This window comes from Nelusetta ayraudi, unplaced genomic scaffold (assembly GCF_046127955.1).
Source record: "Nelusetta ayraudi isolate G7.1 ecotype Tasmania unplaced genomic scaffold, CSIRO-AGI_Nayr_v1 ptg000168l, whole genome shotgun sequence".
Taxonomy (NCBI): domain Eukaryota; kingdom Metazoa; phylum Chordata; class Actinopteri; order Tetraodontiformes; family Monacanthidae; genus Nelusetta; species Nelusetta ayraudi.
In genome coordinates this window covers 348,487-367,521 of record NW_027466218.1, presented here as the reverse complement: position 1 = coordinate 367,521, position 19,035 = coordinate 348,487, and the positions used below count along the sequence as shown (strand labels likewise).

Sequence of the window (19,035 nt, the reverse complement as noted above, 5' to 3'; positions counted from 1 at the left end):
TTTCATAATGTCATACGATGTGGCGCCTGGCCGCATCACAAAACACACGTGTTGTTTTTCAAAGTTCCTTTTGCCTTTGCTGCACCGTGTGGAAACCTGTGGCAAATTTAAATGTATTTGCATTTTGGCATTTCTGAAGCCTGGTTTGTTGCTGCGTTTGCTTTCCTGCGGCAAATTCCAAGTTGTTTTGGGAACAACACAGCGGTGTTGTGCACACCACCTCCTCTCAGAAAAGAAAATCTTTCAGGAGCAAATGCCGTAACAATGAAGGAGGACAATGCTGAGGGAAGAATTCCCCCTGGGAGCCACAATGAAGTCGTGCACACATAAAAGACTGCAGAGAAAGAAAAAAGGCAGAGTAGAATGGAGCAGTGTGTGTGATCTGCGAAGTGAGAATGGGCGCTGTCAAACTGTGTGCATGGGAAGAAGGCCCAATAACAAATAAAACTTAAAGGAGCCCGATTATGACCGTCTCCAGATGTGATGAATTCATTCTGGTGGCCAACTTCCAACAATAAACAGGGTTTGTTTGGTCCAGAACCTCCTGGTTTGAGTTGTGCAGGTTCCATTCAGTTTAGCCTCGGCTGCCTTCTCGCTGGAGTGTTCTTATTCCACTCTGCACTTACTTGATGGCCTATTAATAAAGGATGATAACATTCATAATTTACAAGCCCTGCTGTCTCGCAGCTCCGCTTTTAACACCAGCACATTTGCATACTGCAAAAAGAGCCAGCCGGATAGCGGGACAGGGAGCGGCAGGCGGTAAAAATACAGAAGAGGAAACTGGCAAAGCATTGACGCTATTAAATCTTTGAATGCTGCCTGCCTTCAAGGGCCCACATTATGCAAAATTCCATTTAACTCAGCTTTCTAACAATGAAAAGGACTTCTGACAGTGAAGTCGACCATGGAAGAAAATTCCATGTCATTTTTTTTTTTTTTTTGCTTTTGCTTTGCCTGCTCCACTTTCTGGAACATGTCTTCTGGAATTCTGTGTGGCAGCACACTGATACATCGCCAGTGTCTCTGTCAGACTGGCGAAAACACCCACAGCAAGGTGTTCATTCTGCCTTGTTTTGGACCTCTTCTTAACATGGTGTCAAACAAAGTATTTTTTTTTCAGTAAGGCGGTAAACAGAGGGCTAAACATGCTGGAACATGCTCCCCTGGGATCCAGGATGGTAAATAATACTCTGGAAATGGGCATCAATTGGCACCTTTTGAGCTATTCTCAGTTAAAAAGCCAATCAAAAAAGATTTGTCCTGCAATTAAACTGCGGTGGATTGTGATGGTTTTTTTTTTACATTAAAACATATAATGGGCATGATATGATTCTTCTGTTTTGTTTTTGTCAGATTTAAATAGAAACAAATAAACTTATCTTATCATCTGACTGGAAGAAGTCTGAGGTTCGGCTTTGTCCTGTGTTCAACTGATCTTGTATTGTACGTTTATTTACATTGAAAAATTCAATAAATAGATTGTTAAAAAAAGAAAGAAAAGTTTTTTGTTTTTTTCCCCACGATTTTGAATTGACAATTCTGTGCAAAGAGAATGTATTCTGTCAAAAGAAATGTATTTGCAAAGACCCAAAATATACAGATGGATTATAAAATGTGTGTCTCAAAATCAATGTTTAGGCCTTCGCAGTCGGCCGACATGGGTTTGTCAACCGGCTTGGCTGGCCGGAGCCGGCGGTGCACCGTGGGCCAGGAGGTCTGCGGCTGGCATCAAATGCACTCTGATCTCTGTCCAGTCTCTGGTGACATTAATAATTTCTCCGGTGCTGTGATTGCGAGTGGAGACGCTCAAACAGAGGACATGATCAGAGAGCCGAGCGGGCCGTGATCAGATCGAACCCCGCCTGCTCACTTCAACAGATCAAAAGATCACTGCTGCTCCTAGTCTGCTATTCTGAAAACACAAGCCGGGAGGATTCAATAAATCAAAAACATCTGGGGCATTGTGGGGTTGTTTTAAATATTTCACCATCGGACACACAGAGTTACAAGAGTGGGCCCAGACGACTGGTACTTCAAAGGGCTTGCAGAAAGCACAAACAGCCAGACATGACCAGGAAATCAACAATCAAGGAGCAAAACTTGTCAGAGTCAGCGGTGCAACTGTTACTTGATACGTTTTGGGCGTTTATGCAAATACGTTAAGAAGGAAAGACGCTGAGCATCAGTTACTGTGCGCTCCATTATGTAAGGTTCCCAGGAAAACAACATTGTACGCGTTCCTTTGACGCTTTGACTATTGAAGGAATCACTGCAAACCCACACACACACACACGCACACACACGCGCGCACACACACTCTTTACCACAAACGCTCATAAATCAGTCAGCGTGCTGCAGGTGGAGGCAGGACTTTTGAAAGCAGCAGCGTACGTGCACATTGAAACGCACTGCGAGCCAACTCACTGTCTGTCACAGGTTAAGAATGTAAAGATCATTTGTAGGAATATGTTGTGCGATACGTTGGCATCGCAGAGACCCAGGCCTAATAAAGCGATGCGAGCGACGACCTGAATAGCGCCGTGCTTGTGGATATTTTCGCTCTGACGGGTGAGAGCGCAGCAGTTATTTCAGGGGCTGAACCTTGAATAGCGTCGAGATATCTAAAATTAATAAGGACGATTTTTGAAGAAGTGATTTTTTTTTCTAAGTCAGGAACAGACATTGTTAAAGCGGAGGATAAAAAAGGAAAAACTCACCTGCATCAGAGTCTGGGGTTGGAACGTGGACGTGTAAGGGAGACACAAAGAGAGAGAAAAAAGTACGTTATCACACAATAACCAAGGCGGGTTTTTAATGCACAAACAAAGAAAAACAAGTAAATGACACTGTATTCAAGTATGTATGGAATATTTCCTGGAACAAAATGTAATTTGGATGCTGGTCATGAACGTTTCTGCATCTCTAACTTTTGAATGCACTTTTTTTTTTTTTTTTTTCAAATTTGTATTGACAAAAATATGCAGCAAAAGCCAAACAATTTTTTTTGTTCTCGTTTCGGGTGATTTCAATTTCATAAAAACATTCTGGAGTTGCAACAACATTCTCTCAGACTGACCCCATTTACATTTTAGCTGGAACAGATCCGGTAGGGCAAGTTCTACCAAATCAATGCGAACCGGGCTGTTACACAAAGAAGAGAGGCTTGCTGGGAGGCCATCGGGTCAGCAGGCACAGAGCCGCTCACTGCGCCTGGCAGGATGCCGCCGCTTGGCCTCCCATTTTGGCGCCAGGGCCAAAGTCGGCCTGAAAGACACCCGTGAGTTTGGCTCCCGCTCCAGGAACAGATGGGTGAATTCTGTGCGTCTGCTCATGAGCGTGACTGGCGAGCGGAGCGGAGCGGGGATTTACATGGATTGCCTTTACACAGCCTGCTGACCTCCAAAGAAGGAACACGTCAGACGTGTCAAAAATATGCCAAGGCCTTTTTAATGCTCTCCATGCGAGATCTGGTGCACACTGGCCAAACTGGTTCTGAGATCAGAGAATGGTTATTTAAATGCCGCAGTGGATTACAGACAAAAGGAGTAAGAGCTCGTCATAAATAAGAACATGTGATTCAAGGGAAAGGCTTAATTGCTTTCAAGATTTCAATAAGGGATGAGTGACTTTATTTACCTGCCCATTGTGATTGACGCCTAATGTTAACCTTAGTGTTAAAAACATGGGATGGGACAAAGGCCAAAGAGAAAAACACGAGTAAGCTTGGAATAGATGTCAGAATAGATCTCGGTCATCATGAATGTGATCATACTGCAATCTCCACACGTCCAGTCACTGTCCCCCGCTAGTTCCACACTACACCGCTGCATTTTGCTTTTCTTCTCAGATAGTTTTCTTTGTGACAGAGCTGCACGGGAGTGATTCTGGCAACTGGGACGCAGGAAAGAGTCAATCTGCGGGAGCAGGTGCGGGCGGCGCTCTCTCACCCTCTGCTGGATGAGGGCGTGTTTGTGCTCCAGCTCCCTCTTCTCCATGGCCGAGTCGATGACCAGCTGGTCCAGCTGCACCGGGCAAAGCAACAGGGACGGGACAGTTAATGAGGCTGGGGAGGCTGAAAGTTAGCGATTAAAGTTAGAAAACTCCCAACACTGCTGCTCCCCCCCCCCCCCCCCCCGTTTGTGCTACAAGCAATTATTTTGCCCGCTGTTTACGGCCTCCTGGGTTTTGGCTTCCTCTTAAAACAGATGCACCGAAACATAACCAGTGACATTGGCTGCGTCCCCTTGTGGCAAAAGTCAACTAAGCACTCGCAGCACAATATAAATGCACTTGTTAAATAATGTGATATAGATAGAGTTGTAGAATCATTATTACTGTAAAGGTGCCACATCACAGACAATGCGAACCAATTACCAGACTCTTAATTTGAAGGTCACAGTCACGGTCTCTTTCAAAAAAAAAAGAAAAAGAAAAAAGATGTGTAGCAGATATAGCAGAAGAGAGACCACAGGCCAGATGCCTCAGCAGTGCAACGGACAGCCACGGAGTGAATGTGACCTTGTGTGTTGAGAATCTGCTATGAAAACCACAGCACTGCTCCACTCACTTGTGCCGCCAGCCTCTTCATGTAGGGGTCGATCTCGTCCAGGATGTTGTAGCCCTGCTGGAACAGCGTGTACTGCGCACGCATGAAGGACAGCATCTGCCGGAGACACAAGGACACACACACACACACACACACACACACACACACACACACACACACACACACACACACACACACACACACACACACACACACACACACTTAACTGCGGCTCATCTGCAAGCAGCACACAAACCCAGTCAGAATGTCATACGTGGAGGATTTATCTGGGTCAACTCACCGCGTCCAGGATTTCAAACTTCTTCTTGGCCTGAAGCACGTTGATCTGGGAGGAAAAGAGAGAGAGGGAGAGAGAGAAAGAGAGTGAGAGAGAGGGAGAGAGAGGTTGATCTAAAACTATATATTGAACATTGACAGGATGCTTTTGCGTCATTTAATTCCTATTTTAAAGCACCGTCTAGTTGAGGTGTTTGTCTGACCGCGGTGGCTGTTATATGTCTGCGCCATCTACTGGATGACACTGGTAAATAATAAAAAAAATAAATAATAAACCGTCTGTCTTGCTCACCTGCAGCACGTAGTCCAGGGCCAGGTGTCTGAAGGCTTTGCGGCTGAGGATCAGCGCCTGCGCGGCCTCTTCAGCCTCGTGGACCTTGTTCCTGGGCGCCTGGGCGTTCTTCACCTGGGCCAGCTCCATGTCCTCACGCACGCGGTCAAACTGCTTCTTTGTGTCCTTGAACTTACGGACATCTCTGCACAAGGCAAGAGGCAGAACAGCAGCAGACTTTGATCATTTGATCCATAATTCTAAGCAGACTGTTCTGGTTTCTCAGAGTGAAAGTGGTGATGTTAAAATTTCTGTTCTGCTTCTATTTTTTTTATTTTATTTTATTTTTTTTAAGCCAAAATGTCCTTACTTTGCTGGTTTTCAGGCACTCTTTATGAATTTAAACATACATTACTTTAAGAGCCAGCCTGTGAGATTTACACTATAAATCATAAATTGATGAGAGGAGAGCACTGAACTGCTGCATCTACCAACCAATCAACTGTTGATTGATTTGGTAGTGTGAAGATTTTTTATTAAAGTGTCATCCTTTCCGGACTTCCAGTGTTTTTAAGTTCCATTCTAACTATGTGCATTTCAAACTATGTCCCACTCGATCTCGAATCTTTCTCCCACTTTTTTTTCCCTCCCTGTTGCCTAATTAAAAACAGGTGCGCTCTTTATTAATTATATAAATAATGTGTTTGTTTTTTTGTTTTTTTTTAAGCAAATAAAACATTTATTCCTTGGTGGTTTGACTCAGATGTTGTTGATTTTTAATATATATATATGTATATTCCATTTCCTGCCAATAACTCTCAGAGCCTTTTAGACTGCGGATCGACTTACTCTTTAATGAAAGTGTGCAGCTGCTGCTTGATGGACCTCTGAGCCTGGTCGAACAGAATCTGTGCACAGGAGAGGCGCACAAACATTTCAAGATTAGATCAACCGGGCGGGAGGAAACGCAGAGCACATCCTCCATCTGGCCAGCAGATGGCGACACCGGCTTCGTCTTCAACACTGACTGGGAGCCGCTGCCACGGGCAGAGGCGGAGATGTGGACATGCACACATGTGCAGTTGCTGCCTCAACAGACCCCCCCCCCCCCCCCCACCTCCTTCCGCCCTTTTACTGTGTCTAAACGAAGGCCCGATTTCTCCTCCGTTTAACTGCGAGGTTTCTGTTGTGACTCGTCCTCATCTCCGACTTCTCATCTCAGAATTCCGAACAGCAGCTGTTTGAACGATCTTCATTTGTCTTGGGAGCGTCTTGCTAAATCTATTGCTGATTCGACCACGTGATAAAGAAATATTATAATAAAGAAAATACGCAAACACACACACACACACACACACACATGAAGATAGTTTAGTGACCTTGTTTCATGCAGCCACATACTCAAAACAACATACAAAACAATCACTGTTAGCAATCTGTGGATATTTCATGCCCCCCCAACCCCCCGGTATTTTTCATTGTTTTCCCCAAGAAATCTCCATTTTCTAAAGATATACATCGAGAGGATTACAGGCTTATAGTTTGTGTGCGTGTTGGTCTATATGAAGCGGTGGTGACGTGACGGCACCACTCGCGGTGTTGGAGATCATCGTCACACTGACCGCACAGATTATGGGAAAAGGCAGCACAGGCGTGACGTCAAACAACCTTTTTCACCCCGCTGTATGTCAGCCGTGCGGCTTTGATGAAATGCACATGAAAAGCAGCATGTAGTTTTGAGTGTCCGAGATCACTTTCACACCTGGCGGCTGAAGTGCGAGGGTGAAACGTGTTACAGTGAAACATTCCAAACAAACCGATAAAAAAATAATAATAAGGGGGCTAAAACTGAAGCCGGCGTCATGTTTTTTCCCTCCCGTCCACCGGACAAGATGTCATGTGCAATTTGCGGACGCTGTAGGGGAGCGGTCGGCTGGTTGCGGTTAGCACTGAGCGACAGCGAGGAAGAGTGAGACGATGGATGGGGAGAAAGAAGTCTATTAGCAAGGACTGGAGCTCTACGTCTGGAACGACTGATCAACAGTGGCTCTCGTGTTAAAATGCAAAGAAAAAAAATGTTTTTTTTTTTTTTTTTTTAAATCAAACGTCTGCACAAACAAGTGCGTTTAATGGAAGGAAAGTCAAAGACAAGAGGGGGGGCGGGGGGCAAGATTAGAGTGGATTGATGCAGATGATGGGTCCGGTCGAGTACACCGTGATTTAATTTGATTTGAAATGGGGATTTGAACAGGCTTGACCTTTTCTCGCTGAAATAGGGCCTTAAAGGGCAGGAATAAAAATATATATACATACACAGCAAAGAGATCAGGGCAGATTATTTGTCGCTGCAGCGGGTCAAGTCTTAGCATTTTGAGGTATGAAAGATGATAAAAGGAGGAGGATAAAGCGAGATGAGGAAAACAGGGGGATCCATCAGCGGATCTGTCTGGGCCAGAGTGATGTCATGTCTGTGATTCGACCCCACAATCGCTGATTTTTATTGATTCTCTTTTTTTAAATCCTGCGTAAACTGGGCCCTGCAGTCATGACCTCAGACTCAGAAGGAACATTTCAATCACGCTAAGTTGGAAAGAATTCTGAGATGACTTCATATGTGATTGTGATAAAAGGATGAAGGCCTGTCATCACTATAACCATAGTTTCCCTGCTAAAAGGCACTTCATGGAAAGATGAAGGCTGTTATTAGGGGCTTGATTAACTATACAGGCCAGATGGAACCTGTCCCAAATTCTGTGGATTTAATTCCCATATCCATTTGGTGAGGGGTTCATATGAAGTGTTTTTAAAGAGCAGGCGAAAAAAAGACGCAAGAACACACTGAAGAAGAGCAATCAGATCTGCTACTGCTAGCGTAGCCAGGTCGCTACAGTTCAAGGCTAGCCATTAGTGAGAGGAGCGATATTAGCCTTCACGTCCCCCTGTGGCTAGCAGCTATGATAGCAGTGTAGCAGAGAGAAACAATGAGAAGAACTTTCAGAGCTCTTTATGGTTCTAAATTCACAGATACTCTGTCAATTCAAAACTAAAAAAAAGTGAAAAAAAAACAGCCACCACTGCAGCATCCGTGCTAATCTCTGTAGCGACAGCTAGGCCTGCTGTGGCTTCCTGTATCTTGCTTTGGATTCTTCTGGCTTTGCTTCCTTTTTTCAGCTACAGTTTCTTTCTCTTCAATACGTCAACGTTTAAAAAAAAAAAAAAAAAAAAAAAAAAAAAATCCCTGGCAAATAACCCAAAGTCCCCTGAGAATGTTTCCTTGTCGTGACTACAACACCGAAAGACGTTGCCACAGTCATGTGTCCTAAGGTGGCCTGTAGTGATACACAGAACTAAAGTGTTCATCAGCATTAGTCACACACAGAGCCACAGGAGTAAACGTGGTTTGTGTGTGTTTTTGATTGCGTGTGCTTGTGTGTGTGTGTGTTTGTGTGGGTGTGTGTGTGCACGCAGCTCCTCTAACACATCTGGCCAGGCATGTGGTTTGAATCAGACACACGCCTCTGGACTGGCCAGTGAGGACAGATTCACCGTTACCGAGTGAGGTCACAGATAAATCGTGCTGTGTGTGTGTGTGTGTGTGTGTGTGTGTGTGTGTTCTGTGAGAGAGTGTGTTGCCCAATCCGGGGGCCCAGGAGGCTGTGTATGTGTGTGAGGCGTTAACGTGCCAAGAGCAGCCTGGGTGTGTCGGAACAACCTTCCACCTCTGGCCTGTATGAGCCGACGTGCTTCTCACCATGTGGTAGTTGACGATCTCCTGGAGGCTCTCGCCGCACTTTCCAAGGCATTCCTGCAGTTTATGAAGGTCACACAAAGAGGGAAGAAGCAGAGGGAAAATGTAAATAAGTCAGATCGCTGGCTTTTCACGGATTTGAAGAGAGCAGTGTTTTTTGAAGCAGCTCGGTGGAGAAACGTGCTCTTGATTAAATTAATTGCACCGTGCTCTCCTCTCTGGTTCGAGCCAAACACACATCAACAGCAATTTGGGGAGAGCATTTGTCCAAACTCTTGTTGTCTTTACAAAAACTGCTCGATTGTGTGGCGTCGACACGATCACTTCACTGCTCCGGTGTGATTTATTGTCCCTGAGCAGCCGCTGAGGAGGAGCCTTTCAGCAGACAGCGAGCGGGCGGGCGTCGCTCTCGTTCAAACTCAACGCAGACTTTAAGAGGGCAACATTCTTCTTCTCTCTTTCTGTTTTCCGGCGCAAAGCACAACACAAGCCAGAACTGCTGACTGCTTATCCTCAATAATCATTTCCTGCAAAAATCAGATTGGACCACGCGAAACAGCAGTGAAATCTTCAGCATTTGTCTCAATAAAGTGAAAAACGTTCTTTGCAACTGTCTCCCCGTCTGCTGGCGCTTCCTCGTCGTCAGGTGTGCGACCGCCATGTGATACCCGGGTCGTGACCTGCGACCAGGGCGCCACCTGTGCCGACAGGAAATCTGCTCTAATCGTTGGTCCTCGGGGGGGGGACCCTGTAAAACTGATTCCGGCGCCGTCCGCTTCCTTTCTGCATGCGGTCACGCCTGTCACGCTTAACGCAGCTGGATGACTGGGTGTCATCCGCCAACATCATTCATATGGGGAACGGCAGGAATGTCCACAGATGCGCGACTGCTCGGCCAGGAAGCTGAAATGCTCCGCAGTTGGCGTCTGGGGGACGGCACTCACCGAAATCACCTCCTCCTTCTTGCACTGCTGGGACAGGTCCTTGATGCCGTTGACGAAGAGCTTGTTGGCGCTGACGTAGGCCCGTCCGGCCTCGATCATCCCGCTGCACAGCTTCACCAGCTGGGGGAGCAGGGGGGGGGGACGACAAGGGGGAAAGAAACAAAAATGATGACTTTGAATATCACGACACAAATACGGCGTCTATTTAAAGAGTGCCGTGTACCGCACGACGTGGCGGCGAGATATTAATAGAGTCGTAAAAAATAAAAGCTTGAAAGGATTGTTAGTCACAAGCGCAATCTGAAAGGATGCTAAACTTTTTAGAATAATCCCCAAGTCCGTATCTGGGACGGGGTCGGTGTTATTCAAGCTGACGTGTGCACAGTCAGTGTTGAGTGAGGACGTATTTAGCATCGAGCTCTTATTTTAGAAAGGAGCAAAATAAATAAGTGCACCGACGACGGGGGCCTTAAAATCTCTCTCTGTGTTCCCTCCTTTTTTTACGCAACCAGCTGACAGCCATGCATCAGCTTCTGAGCGGAACAATCAAGATTTGCAACGCTTACATGTGATACCGGTGCAAAAAGCAAAATAAACTGTGGCGCACATGTTTTTGATGAGAAAACAGTGTCCTGGGGGGGCGACTTTCTTTGCAGGAGTCCAGCAGGATTTTTTTTCAAGACAAAAGAAACCGGCAAAATAACTCGACATATTTTATTGACTGGGTTTTCTTGCATTTTGGAAGACAAGACTGTTTTTTCTTTGTTCTTTTTTTTTTTTTTTTTTACCCAAAATCCACTCATTGAACGACAGGACAAGATGAACAAATGAACCACAAAGACACAAGTCATCTGGAAGGGAACATTCAGAGTTTGTTGCCGCCCAACTGTCTCAATAAAAACGATAAATCTGGCCGAAGTTGGCAGCATTGTGGAGAGAGTCAACGGATTTTATTTGTTTGTGGCCACTCTGGAGATATCGTATCAAATTTCCACTGCAAATCTGTTTGTCAATTGGGGGAATTAAAAAAAATAAAATAAAAAAAATCCCAGGATTAAACTAATTGCAAGCTTCTGCACATGGAGAATTTTTGAGTCTGGACCAGGATGATAAAACAAGGCCAGGGCAGAGCGGCGGCGGCGTCCTCCAGGAATGTCGCCGGCCTGACTGAAAGTCACTCGGGACGGCTGCTGCGATTCCGAAGTTGCCTGGGAGCCGCTGCAGCGCGGACAGACCTGATGGCCAACATGCAGCGTATCTCAGCAGCTGCAGGGAGTTCACAGTCCACCGCTGGCACCGGCTGACGGACATTTTCCCATTTTCTTCGGTTTATACGGTGAGCTACAGGACGACACCACGTCATTACCACTGCATTTACAGAGCTGGCAGTGTGCTGAGGTACTTTACATGTGTTCAGTGTGTGTGTGTGTGTGTGTGTGTTCGAGAGAGAGAGAGGGTGGGGTGTAGGAATGCACGCAGGAGAGAGAATTCTGGTATAAACCCTTAATTATCTGGTTTTCTGCAGGAGCTCCCAGAGTTTTTGGCAGCTTGAAATAGTTTTCTGGGTGGCTACATGCGTTCACACCGGCTTTAGTGGCCTGATTATGAGCCCTTCAATGGTATTCAGGGTGTTTATTATGTCACTCATCGCCGGCGCAGGGTTAGGCCTCGACTGTGAACGTCACAGTGCTGCGTTTTCCTTTCATCGTTTTCCAGGTCGCAAAGACGCAGGAGCGCGGCTCATCATCTGAGACGCATGTGGAGGTGTGTGTGTGTGTGTGTGTGACGGTTACATGGAGGAAAAATACAAAATCAAAACTCAAACAAGACGCAACGCTTGAGGTCCATGTAAATGCAGCCGGTCGTGTTTTTACTTTTGAGGAGCCTGAGTTGCACACGATGCGACAGCGACCCAGGCCAGGCCCAGTCTGCCAGCTTGCTATACATGCACTGCATCCGTATCCTATGGGCACGATTACAGTCACGTGCACACGACTGGCAGTGTAATCCATCCACGGTAGAGGCCGGTCTGCGGCTGCGGCTGCTGCTGCTGCCGCTCCTCTGACAACATTTCAGTCAACAAATTGGCTGATAAGCCCTCAGGGCTTTCCAACGAGGCCATTAGCAGCACTGTATATGTGCCAGGATTGGTTGACAAATGGGTTGGAAGAACCACAAGGGGTCCCGCTGGAGGAGGGGGTGTCGGCTGGTTGACACGCTGCGTCTGGTGCCACACGACGGAGCTCTGCTGCTGATCAATAAAGTTGATGAACGGGACACTTTTGACCAATTTTGGAGATGACACAGTGGTAAAAATGAGATTTACAGCAGGGATTAAAGAGACGATAATCTGTGGGAACCTAGCGGGAGTCTTCATTGGCGACAGAGGAGTCAACTTCTGTCTGACAGCCTGAGCTGCCATCAGAGGGTCATCAGGCAGCTTCACAGCACGCCAACAAAGGGGCTGTGAGGACCCCTGCTGAACGGAGCCAATCACCATCACACACACACACACACACACACACACACACACACACACACACACACACACTGGTCATCGTTCAGAGTTCACCGGAGGGTGCTGACCTGTTAGCGGACTGGGGAGGGGGGGGGGGGGTAGTAATGATGCACGCATGAGTGTGCATGTGCATGTTTTCACATGTGAGCAGTTGAAGGAGGGCGCTGTGGTGAGGCGGGGCACCGACACGGTGCAGACACGCTGCTCCAGAACCGGGGATCAGACGCCGTTGACCTTCATCGACGGCGCGGAAACGGAGTGGAACAACAAGAAAGTGTCGAGAGTTTTCAAAAATAGCACCGAGTTCTAAAAGATTCTCATTTTTTCATATATATATATATATATATATATATGCTGTATGCTTGCTAGGAATGACGGGTCTGTTCTTAAACACCAGTGACCACATGGATGAGAGATGGGGAGGGGAAAGTTGCAGTCACGGCCAGTTTGTCTATGGAGGCGTCGGCTCTGCTGACAGACTCCCTGGAACACAGATCACCATCACCTCTTTTACACAGACGTTGAATTTAAGGGACCCGTTATGAGCAGCAAGCTGACACGGCGACTGGTCACAGGAAAGCCTGCAGATTCTGGGTAACAGCACAATTAGCCCTGCGAGAATCTTTAGTTTCAGTCTTCCTGCTAAAAGATGATGCTGAGCTGTATCTTCAGAAAAAAATGCCATTTGTGACATCACAAAGGGCTGATTTCCACAACTGTGTGTTTCAGCAGTTTCTGAAAAGGCGGCTCGAGTGGTTAAAAATGGTTTGAGATGATCTTGTGTCATTTCTTTGGAGTTGTATGTATATACATTTATATACACACTCACACACACACACACACACACACACACACACACACACACGTTTGTATATACACATACAAACAAAAGGCAGAAATGGTAACGTTCGTACCTTGTCCAGCTTTGCCTCGATCTCCACCACATCTGTCTCCACTTCGTCGATGCCGGCCCTGGAGAGAGAGAGAGAGAGGGAGAGAGAGAAAGAGAGAGAGAGAGAGAGAGAGAGAGAGAGAGAGAGAGAGAGAGAGAGAGAGAGAGAGAAAGCACAGAGTGAGATTGCCTGTTTCTTTCGTTTGTTTGTTTTGGAGAAAGGAAACCTGGAGCTGAGCTGAAATCTCCTCCCGTCACTTGTCTTAGTCGCAACGTCGCTTAATACAGTGGACTATTGACACTGATGCCTGAAAAAACGTTCTTGAATCTTGAATAAGTGAGAAGAGCGATGAGGAAGAGTCAACATGCGGCGGCTGAACAGTGAGGGTGGTGTGTACTTGAAAACCAGCCGACCTCCACTGGACATTACTGCTGCAATCGCTCACCCAGCGCCGCAGCCTCACACGCGTTATCATTAATCCTGAGCGACGGCATCGACAGAGGCATCACTCTGGGAGATTAGTGGTGTAAAATCAATAAGTGACATCATGCAGAAACATGGACTGCTACTTAAGCTACAATAAGGCGGAGGAGGGGCCAACGGTAACACGGGAGAGTGTCACACACGAAAACCAGAAGTGTGTCAGCAGCAGACACAGTCCAGTGCTGTGTGTGTGTGTGTGTGTGTGTGTGTGTGTGTGTGTGTGTGTGTGTGTGTAGCCTAAACCCTCCTTCCCCTGGAGGCTCCTTCCATTAGACACAAGCACTCAGCTGGCTCTGAGGTTTGTGAATTAGCATTTCCTCCCGGTAGCCTGACCACACCCGCTTCATCATTTCAAAAAAAAGAAAGAAAAGAAAAGAGAACACAACCAGAATGTCACCTGGGCGTTACATCACGGCCAGACTGGGTGCGACAGTCTGGACGCGCCGGCTGCGGCATCAGCGGCACAATATCTCATAAACTCAAAGAGGTGATGATGTCATCACATAGTGGCGACCCCGCCCTCGGCCTCAGCCCTCGCACTGTGGAACTGCAGGAAGGTTGTGGAAACGTGTTGTTTGTTTAGTCAAATGTATGAGCAGCTCTGCAGGGAGGAGCGGCAGGTGAAGATGTGGGTCAGTGCAGCTCGTGCACCTGTTCCGGCGACAAACCCTCCCAGAGTTACTGTTTCAGCGCCTGCGCCTGAAGACGTTCCTCTCAACTTTGCACCTCCCATTTCAGATCACTGGTTCACGTCTCAGAAACCAGAGAAACAGGATCAACTCCATAGAACTCCAAAGAACAGCCACCTTACAGCCTACTGCAAAAACACAAGGTCTTAGCTGTCTGAGAAAAGTGGGGGTTTTTTTGGACCTCAAAAAAAAAAAACCCAGAGAAACCAGAGCCCAGCTTGGAGCGTGGAAACTACCAGGTCTTCTTGCCCTTTATGACATCACAAATGGCTGATTTCCACATTTCTGTGTTCTAGCACCGGTCGTAGTTCACTGACTGATTTTGACATTTTGTTCATTTTGCATCATAATATGGAGCCTTTTGTTTCAGCTCAGACGCAGCAGCCACACACACACACACAGAGCTGAGTGCCCACCTGACATGAAGCCGTCAGGGCACTGGGCCACTCTCAGTCAGAGTCGCCGGCCGCTGTCGGCCACGAGGGACCGTTCCATTAAAACTCGGCCTGCCCTTTGTGCTCTCTCTCTCTCTTCGCTGACGTGTCCACAGCAAAACACAAGGCCGCTGCCACGAGACTCAACGACCACGTACAGGCTCGTTAGCAGAGCTGAGGCAGCAACACACGGCCAATGAACCAGGGCTGAGAAAATATTGATCGGCCGCAGCGGTCTGGAGCAAATTGTGCTGCAGCTTGATTTCAGGTGGGGGCGCTTTGTGCGTTTGTCCTGTTTGTGTGTGCATGTGTGCGTGTGTGTGTGCGCGCACGCCCATGTGTGTGTGCCAAACATAATTTAGAATCACACAAAAGAGTTAAAGTATACAAAGTTAAAGGTTCTGTATCAATTTTCTGATATTTTTGAATGCTTCTATCCTAAAGTCCTGCTGAGGAAAATGATGATTTGTTGGGCATTTTCGGATAAAAACAAGGTGGTTGCAGAGAGCTGGAACAATCTGGAGGAGGTGCCAGTGCCCTCTGTGACATCACAAAAGACTTTTAGAACTGTGTGCCTAATGGAGAAAAGATTTCTGTAAGACGACCGAATATTTTGCACAATGTGGGACCTTCACATGGTTCCAAAAAGAGTCCAATTAAAAACGTACAGAGGAAAATGTGTTGATCGGATGAGCATCTAAGTTTGATCTGTGAGCGTTTGTCCTTATTTGTCCTCTTAACATACAGCCTCTAACATACAGCATCACGGCCGTGAGGGGATTAGCGTAGCTTAATGCAGCAGGACACGGCGGTCGTATGGAGCGACGGCAGCTGTGACGAAGATGTGCGCTATGAAATGTGTGCCTAATTACTCTTCTTTTGTGTGTGTGTGTGTGTGTGTGTGTTTTAATGTGTGTGTGTGTGTGTGTGATCCACTGGCGACGGTGGTGGTGATGATGATGCAGGCCGGGCTCGGGGCGGGGCGGGGGAGGGGCTCGCCGCTGCCAGTGTAGCGCACTGTACGCGGTCTGACATCACCAGTGGGTCGGGGGAATGGGGGCTAAGCTCACGTGCGCAGGCACCACGTGCACTCCCGTCAGCCGCGACGCAGCCGCCCACGTCGGCGTGCCGAGTCTGTTCCCGCCCGCGAGCGCGTGTGTGTGTGTACGTACGTATGTGTGTGTGCGTGTGTGTGTGTGTGTGTATGAGTGTGTGTGTGTGTGTGTGTGTGTGTGTGTGTGTGTGTGTGAGTGTGAGTGAGTGTGTCTACTCGAGCGTGAGGCTTTGCGTGGCAATCCTCCTCACGAGAGACTAGCGTGCACACAAGCACACACCAACACAATTCCAGGCCAGGATCCCCCCCCCCTCACCCACCACCACCACCACCACCACCGACCCCCCCCACTGCCTTCCAGAGTCCATGTGTCACGCTGCATCGCGTCCACATCAGCATCACTCGGAGGAGCAGTGGAGGGACGGTGGTGGAGGGACGGAGGTGGAGGGACGGAGGTGGAGGGACGGAGGAGGGACGGAGGTGGAGGGACGGTGGCGGGGGGACGGCGGTGGAGGGACGGCGGTGGAGGGACGGTGGAGGAGGGACGGCGGTGGAGGGACGGCGGCGGAGGGACGGTGGCGGGGGGACGGCGGTGGAGGGACGGAGGTGGAGGGACGGAGGTGGAGGGACGGCGGTGGAGGGACGGCGGCGGAGGGACGGAGGTGGAGGGACGGAGGAGGGACGGAGGTGGAGGGACGGCGGTGGAGGGACGGTGGAGGAGGGACGGCGGCGGAGGGACGGTGGAGGAGGGACGGTGGCGGGGGGACGGCGGTGGAGGGACGGCGGTGGAGGGACGGTGGAGGAGGGACGGTGGCGGGGGGACGGCGGTGGAGGGACGGCGGTGGAGGGACGGTGGAGGAGGGACGGCGGCGGAGGGACGGTGGAGGAGGGACGGAGGGAGCAACGAGCCCTCTGACGAGGCCCAGAGCCCAGTGGCTAAAACGTTCACGTGCAAGCAGAAAAAATAATAATATAAAAAGAGCACTCGGTGGAATCGACGTGATATGTGTCTGCAGGATATTATGTGGCTAGGGTTGGGAAACAATGATATGGGATTAACCTGCTTTCAGCAGTTAAATTAAAAAAGGACAAAGAACCGAGCCGCAGCTCCTCTCATGCGATCGGGCCGCGGGCGCTCCCAATCCTAATTTCTCTTCAACTTGGCTCTCCGGCGCTCCTTAATCGCAGCCACACTGACCCATAAATGATGCAAAGACATAATTCCACACTCACAACCGGTGCAAACAAAAAGGCCAGCGAGGGTTTATTGCATCATCACCGGAGGACGCCAGATTCTAGCGTGACTTCCTCTTTCCGGGTTCTGACTTTTTTCTTGTCCTGCGTGGGCATTTTTTAAGCTGACCCGGCGAGTGAGGAGCGCTGACCTCATTTTGTTTTCACGGACGGACATCAGGCAGGAAAGCAAATCCAGTGTCCCGTGCGGCGGTCCCACAAGCAGAGACCCGACAAACTATGCAACTCTCGGACATTTATTTAGTGTTTGCTCATCATCGTAATGAGCGTTTTAACTAAATTAGCAAGCACGTTTAGCTGCAGCAACAGCAGCCCATGCTTGTCCGTGTTGCACACACGCACTGCGGCCTGGTGGGCTTATTAGACACAGTTCATCGCGACGCCGCTGAGGACCAAGACGTCGGACTCGGCGTGTGGAGACGCAGGCAGGGAGGTTCATCCACCAGCTGCTATCAGTTCGTATCGCACGGCCGGGTTCATTTCGCAAACATGGAGTGAACGTGGACCCTGCGATGACCTGGCCACTGGTCCAGGGGGTCCCCCTGCCTTCGCCCTAGGACAGCTGGGAGAGACTCCAGCAGACCCCCGGGACCCTGAGCTCGGGTCTCAGCGGGTATGGAAAATGAATGAATGAATGAATGGAGTGAACGTGACGACACAGGTCTTGGTGTGGCGAAAGGCACGAGCCGCTTCACCGTTGATTTATTTTCAGGTCGTTGGAGCTCACCTCATCCCGATGAAATCCCATTTATCATCGGTCGCTTCCCCCTAAATTTCACCAACAGTAACTAGACACGCACGCACGAAAAAGAGTGTCCCCCTTCCCTCATCCTCAAGCAGTGGGCTCCATGGCAACCATTCACTGACCCCAATCACTATGGCAACTGGCATCAGCATTACTCACGCCTTGGTTTTTTTCCCTCTCCCTCTGACCAATTTCCTCTTTGTCTGGCGCGTCTGTCTCTAAACATATTTAGACAATGGCTTTTAGCAGCTTCCCCCACTGTTTCTTCTCATCAGGGCGTTTTTTCCGCTTTTCTCTTCCTCAGAAGAGACACACGGGCTCAAAGGCAACAACCTGCCGATGCAACCTGCGTCACAGGTGGACCGGCAGCGGTACCGCGTCGGGCGTGTGATCATCAGTGCATCCTGGAAGAGTGACAAAGGCTCTGTTCAGTGCTGCAGAACTCTCTCTTTTATTACAGCTCCTCTTTTTATTGAAGTTATTCAACATGATATATTTCTTCTGCATATCAGCAGGTGGGTTCGGTCCTATTCTCAGGTGTCTGCTTTTCATTGACAGCAAAATCATTCGCGTCTATTTTTGAGTTGCCCTCAGTTACCACGCTGCCATGTCAAAATAAAACCATGCGCAGCTTTTTGATGCTCGGCCCACTTCGCTTTGTCCACTGAGACGCAGGTGGTTTTTCTTTTGAGTGGCGGGGCCGCCACTATTTCTATCGTACAGTTGTGGTCGCTCGAAAGCAAACATTTGCAGATGCGCCGCTCATCTATAATAGAAGTGAATTGAATAGAATGTCTATTCTATTCAATTCAATTCAATGTGCTTTACTGTCATCGTCACAAAATTGAAAAAGTCATCAGGTCAGTGCATGGACGGATAATAAATCATAGAAAGTAGAAAGTTTGTTAAAAAGATAAAACCATCCGCGCAACAATAATGGACAGAAGCCTTTTTTTCCCCCCAAATTAAATTCTATAATTACAGCTCTTTGCTCTACTTTTTCATTTTATTTTTTCAGTCCAGAGCCCCCACCCCCCCATAAAGAAATCATCCAGTTCTCCTTCTGCCTTTGTTTCATGTGTACACGCCTTTGTCTGTCGGTCCGTCTGATAGTGTGTGTGTGTGTGCCTGCTGCAGTCTGCCTCCATTGACACAC

General features: G+C 48.3%; 1 protein-coding gene across 2 annotated transcripts in view; it reads right to left on the bottom strand.

Moving 5' to 3' along the window:
* Positions 1–19,035, bottom strand: part of LOC142880442 (arf-GAP with coiled-coil, ANK repeat and PH domain-containing protein 3-like) — a 48,825-nt gene that overhangs the window by 12,379 nt on the left and 17,411 nt on the right. For both annotated transcript variants that reach the window (XM_076014374.1, XM_076014373.1), the window contains exons 2-10: positions 13,242–13,299; positions 9,810–9,929; positions 8,869–8,922; positions 5,967–6,025; positions 5,139–5,322; positions 4,851–4,895; positions 4,571–4,666; positions 3,951–4,025; positions 2,721–2,732 (exon numbers count right to left, since the gene is read on the bottom strand). In XM_076014374.1, coding sequence (XP_075870489.1) covers positions 2,721–2,732; positions 3,951–4,025; positions 4,571–4,666; positions 4,851–4,895; positions 5,139–5,322; positions 5,967–6,025; positions 8,869–8,922; positions 9,810–9,929; positions 13,242–13,299 — 703 coding nt within the window. The remainder of the gene's footprint in view (positions 1–2,720; positions 2,733–3,950; positions 4,026–4,570; positions 4,667–4,850; positions 4,896–5,138; positions 5,323–5,966; positions 6,026–8,868; positions 8,923–9,809; positions 9,930–13,241; positions 13,300–19,035) is intronic.